This window comes from Salvelinus sp. IW2-2015, unplaced genomic scaffold, assembly GCF_002910315.2.
Source record: "Salvelinus sp. IW2-2015 unplaced genomic scaffold, ASM291031v2 Un_scaffold537, whole genome shotgun sequence".
Taxonomy (NCBI): Eukaryota; Metazoa; Chordata; class Actinopteri; order Salmoniformes; family Salmonidae; genus Salvelinus; species Salvelinus sp. IW2-2015.
The window spans coordinates 749,376-753,269 of record NW_019942569.1 but is presented as its reverse complement, the minus strand read 5'-3'; the positions used below and the strand labels follow the sequence as shown (position 1 = coordinate 753,269).

The 3,894-nt window shown below is 40.4% G+C and overlaps 1 protein-coding gene across 1 annotated transcript in view; it reads right to left on the bottom strand.

Annotated features, from left to right (window-relative positions):
* LOC112068466 (transcription factor 12) overlaps positions 1-2,012 on the bottom strand; it is a 25,905-nt gene extending 23,893 nt beyond the window's left edge. Inside the window, exon 1 of the mRNA XM_070438168.1 lies at positions 1,785-2,012. Within this exon, the coding sequence (XP_070294269.1) occupies positions 1,785-1,856 (72 nt within the window). The 5' untranslated portion in view covers positions 1,857-2,012. The remainder of the gene's footprint in view (positions 1-1,784) is intronic.
* Positions 2,013-3,894: the final 1,882 nt, after the last annotated feature.

Genomic DNA, 3,894 nt, shown 5'->3' with positions numbered 1-3,894 from the left:
GTGTTCCATTAGCATCTCTGATAGCAACAAAAACTAAATAGTTCTGTGTTCCATTAGCATCTCTGATAGCAACAAAAACTAAATAGTTCTGTGTTACGCTAGCATCTCTAATATCAACAAAAACTAAATGGCTTAAATATATTATGAAGACAATAAAAGAGGACAAGACCACATTTTACACTCGAAATGTATACTTTCAATTATATACAGGAAGATTTAAATGAGTGTAATATTGACCAACTATTCAATTTGCCTCTGCTCTATAGTAACACCACATCCAACTCTAGCCACATGCAGTCAATTTGCCCGTCTGCGTCTAGTACGAACGTCTGGTTCTAGTTAGTTACTCTCCCAGAGATCAAAGCAGTCTTTGATAGCGCCTGATAATGATCCGTATAGGGACCCGTGTTAAAACAGACTACGGGTTAAATCATATAGAGATCAGAGCAGCAATCTGCTTCACGTCAAAAAAAAATGGTAGACGGTAAAAAATGAGAATGATATGTGTTGTGTTCTCAGGTCTGTCTGAACTGAGAGAGGAATCGTGATCATTAACACAGTGTATTGATCACTGATGTGCATTACTGAACTCACTGACCACACAGCCAAGAGTAAAATGGTCAATGTCACTTCACTATGCATTAAAGATTATCAAAGTAATCAAAATAATTTATAAATCGAAATTCATAAACTTGGGAACTTTCCCAAAATTAATTAATAAACACCGACAACACTGACTGAATAGCACACAGAGTCCCAATCCCACTCACCATACAGTAATATCCCTTCCCACACACACACAGCCATATGTGCCCATTCCTAACCCTTAAAACACTCAAACACATGGTTGCTGCAATAACTTTTGGGTAGCTGTATATCAAAGGGTCTGTTCCTGTGCTGGTATAGAATGTAGTCTGCATGGACTCCCTGGTGTGATAAATGACAATGAAATAGAAACAGATGAAGGACTAGCTAGTACACACAGTGGATAGAGTAGGTTTACTTTGATGCGTCAACACTGTACTTTTCAACGATAAGGTGTTATTACATCGATAGTGAACATATGGATAATGTATTTGAATGATCTATGCCTTATTCCATGTATTATGTGTATATGAGGATAATGAAGATAACACGTGACAGAGAATAGATCATGGAGAGTATATCACGATAACGGAGAGTATATCAAGATAACGGAGAGTATATCAAGATAATGGAGAGTATATCACGATAACGGAGAGTATATCAAGATAACGGAGTGTATATCAAGATAATGGAGTGTATATCAAGATAACGGAGAGTATATCACGATAACGGAGAGTATATCACGATAACGGAGAGTATATCAAGATAACGGAGACTATATCAAGATAACGGAGAGTATATCAAGATAACGGAGAGTATATCGAGATAACGGAGAGTATATCAAGATAACAGAGAGTATATCGAGATAACGGAGTGTATATCCATTAAAAATAACTATGTAGAGATGTCTGTTTATTTATATTCCTATAGGACCTTCAAGCCAGTTCCAATGCAATTTTGTCATTGTTCCCCCTCTAATCAGGGACTGATTTAGACCTGGGACACCAGGTGGGTGAAATTGATTATCAAGTAGAACAGAAAAGCAGCAGACCCCGGACCTCGTAGGGTCAGAGTTGAATGCCTCCTGCTATAGTAAATATCAAGGAGAGATAATAGAAGAACATCTAATTACATCCAATCATTCACAAAGACAGTATGCAGACCGGTGCACACGTTTCTAGAGTGGGGAACACACTCACCGATTTGACGTAGCAATACATCAGGTTATTGCTGGTGGTCCCGGCAGAGACAGGATAGGAAGCGCAGTACATGATTCTGTTCAGTTTCAGATCAACAGTCCAGTAGTTTCAGCAGTGTGTCCGTAGTCCTGTAGTATAGACTCCAGTAGTCAGTARTGTCTCAGTATAGACCTGTGAGTCCACAGCTCCAGTCTCTGTTCATATGCTCTGTAGTCAACATACACTCCTCCTCCTCTTCTGACCCTTTACCCTGCAGCTCGCTTAACTACTCTGTCACAGACAACTTATGCAAATGAGGGCTGGTCCATTCCAGGAATTGGTGAGGGGTGATTTAGGGAGGGATTGGGGAGGTTCCACTAGTACACACACAGTCACAGTCACACACGCTACCTACATATCTAGTACCCCGTTGGTTTACTACTATATAATAGGGTGTCTTTCAAACAATAGGAGTGAGTGAACTTCAAAATAACTGATTAAAAAAGGCAGATCAGACAGGGATTCCCTTCAAACACACCTCAACTAAACACACTCCTAACTCTAACCAAACACACCCTAACTAAACACACTCCTAACTCTAACAATACACACTAATAAATCACACTCCTAACTCTAACCAAACACACCCTAACTAAACACAGCTCCTAGCTTAACCATAACACACCCTACTAACACACTCCCACACTAATCACACTCCTCACAAACACACCCTAACTAAACACACTCCTAACTAAACACACCACAAAACACACCCTATAAACACATGCTCCATGAAACACACTCCTAAATAAACCATCTCTCCTAATCAACAAGACACACCATAACTAACACACTCGCTCCTAACACCTTCTCCTCACTAAACACACTCTCAATAAATACATCACTCTCTAAACTAAACAACCCTACTAAATTTCACACTCCTAACAACCACCATAACTAAGACACATACCACTCTAAACTCATAACCGAAACACACCTACACCTAACACAGCTCTCACTAAACACAGACCCCAACCCTTCAAAACCCTCCAAAAAGGAAAAAAACACAACCCCCATAACTAAATACGACCTCCTCACTAACACACAACTCAACTAAAACCTCCCACTAACAACTCTCACTAAACACATCTCCTAACTTAAACACATCCTAACTGTACAAAAACTCCAAACTTTAACACAAACTCCAACCTAAACACACTCTAACTACAAAACACTCCCTAATAACACACCGCTAATAAACACATACCCTAACTAACACACCCTCTAGGAACACTACTCCTAACTGAACACACTCCTAACTCTAACAACACGTCCTCACAAACACACACCCTCAACTAAACAGCACTCTTAACAAAACAGCCTCCAACTAACATCACCTAACAACACTCCCTAACTACACACTCTCTAACTAAACACATCCTAAGTTAACCAACACAACCTCAACTAAATCAACTCCTACTTGAACACGTTAACACACTGTTAGGTACTAGTTACTCTCCTAAAGCGGAAAACACACTCTGCAGCGACTTAGAATAACAAAGCCAACCTAACTAATCAATGGCTGCCTAGACACACAGATCAAGCACACGATGTCTCCCTAACTAAACATGCTATCTAACTAAACACTACTCCTAACTAACACACCCTAACAATCACGAACTGCGTAACAAAGACACCTAACTAAACAACTATATAACTCGTCTGCTACTCGAGTAATCATACAAGCTCTCCTCAACCAAAACACAACGCGATTGCTCGTTAACAACACATGCGCGTTGCGATGGTTAACTCCGGCGGGGGAGATAGGAGGTTCATCTTTCATGTCTTGTGAGATGTACGCGAGCGCACAGTAATATTGCGCAAAATGATGGTTGATTGGCACAACTGTGGCCCTTCATAAACGCAACCCAACTAAACACATCTGCCTATAACCATCTCCTAACTACTACATCCCTAAAAAAACACCTCTTGTACATTAGCGTCTTCCCTTCTCTCCCTCCCCTGACTGTCTGACCCATATTCCCAAATCAGACATGCCTGGCGTGAGTTCTTAACTTCTAGGCACGTGTGGCTGGGTAAGTTCCTCCTCACTAAGGCTGTTTGGAGTAAG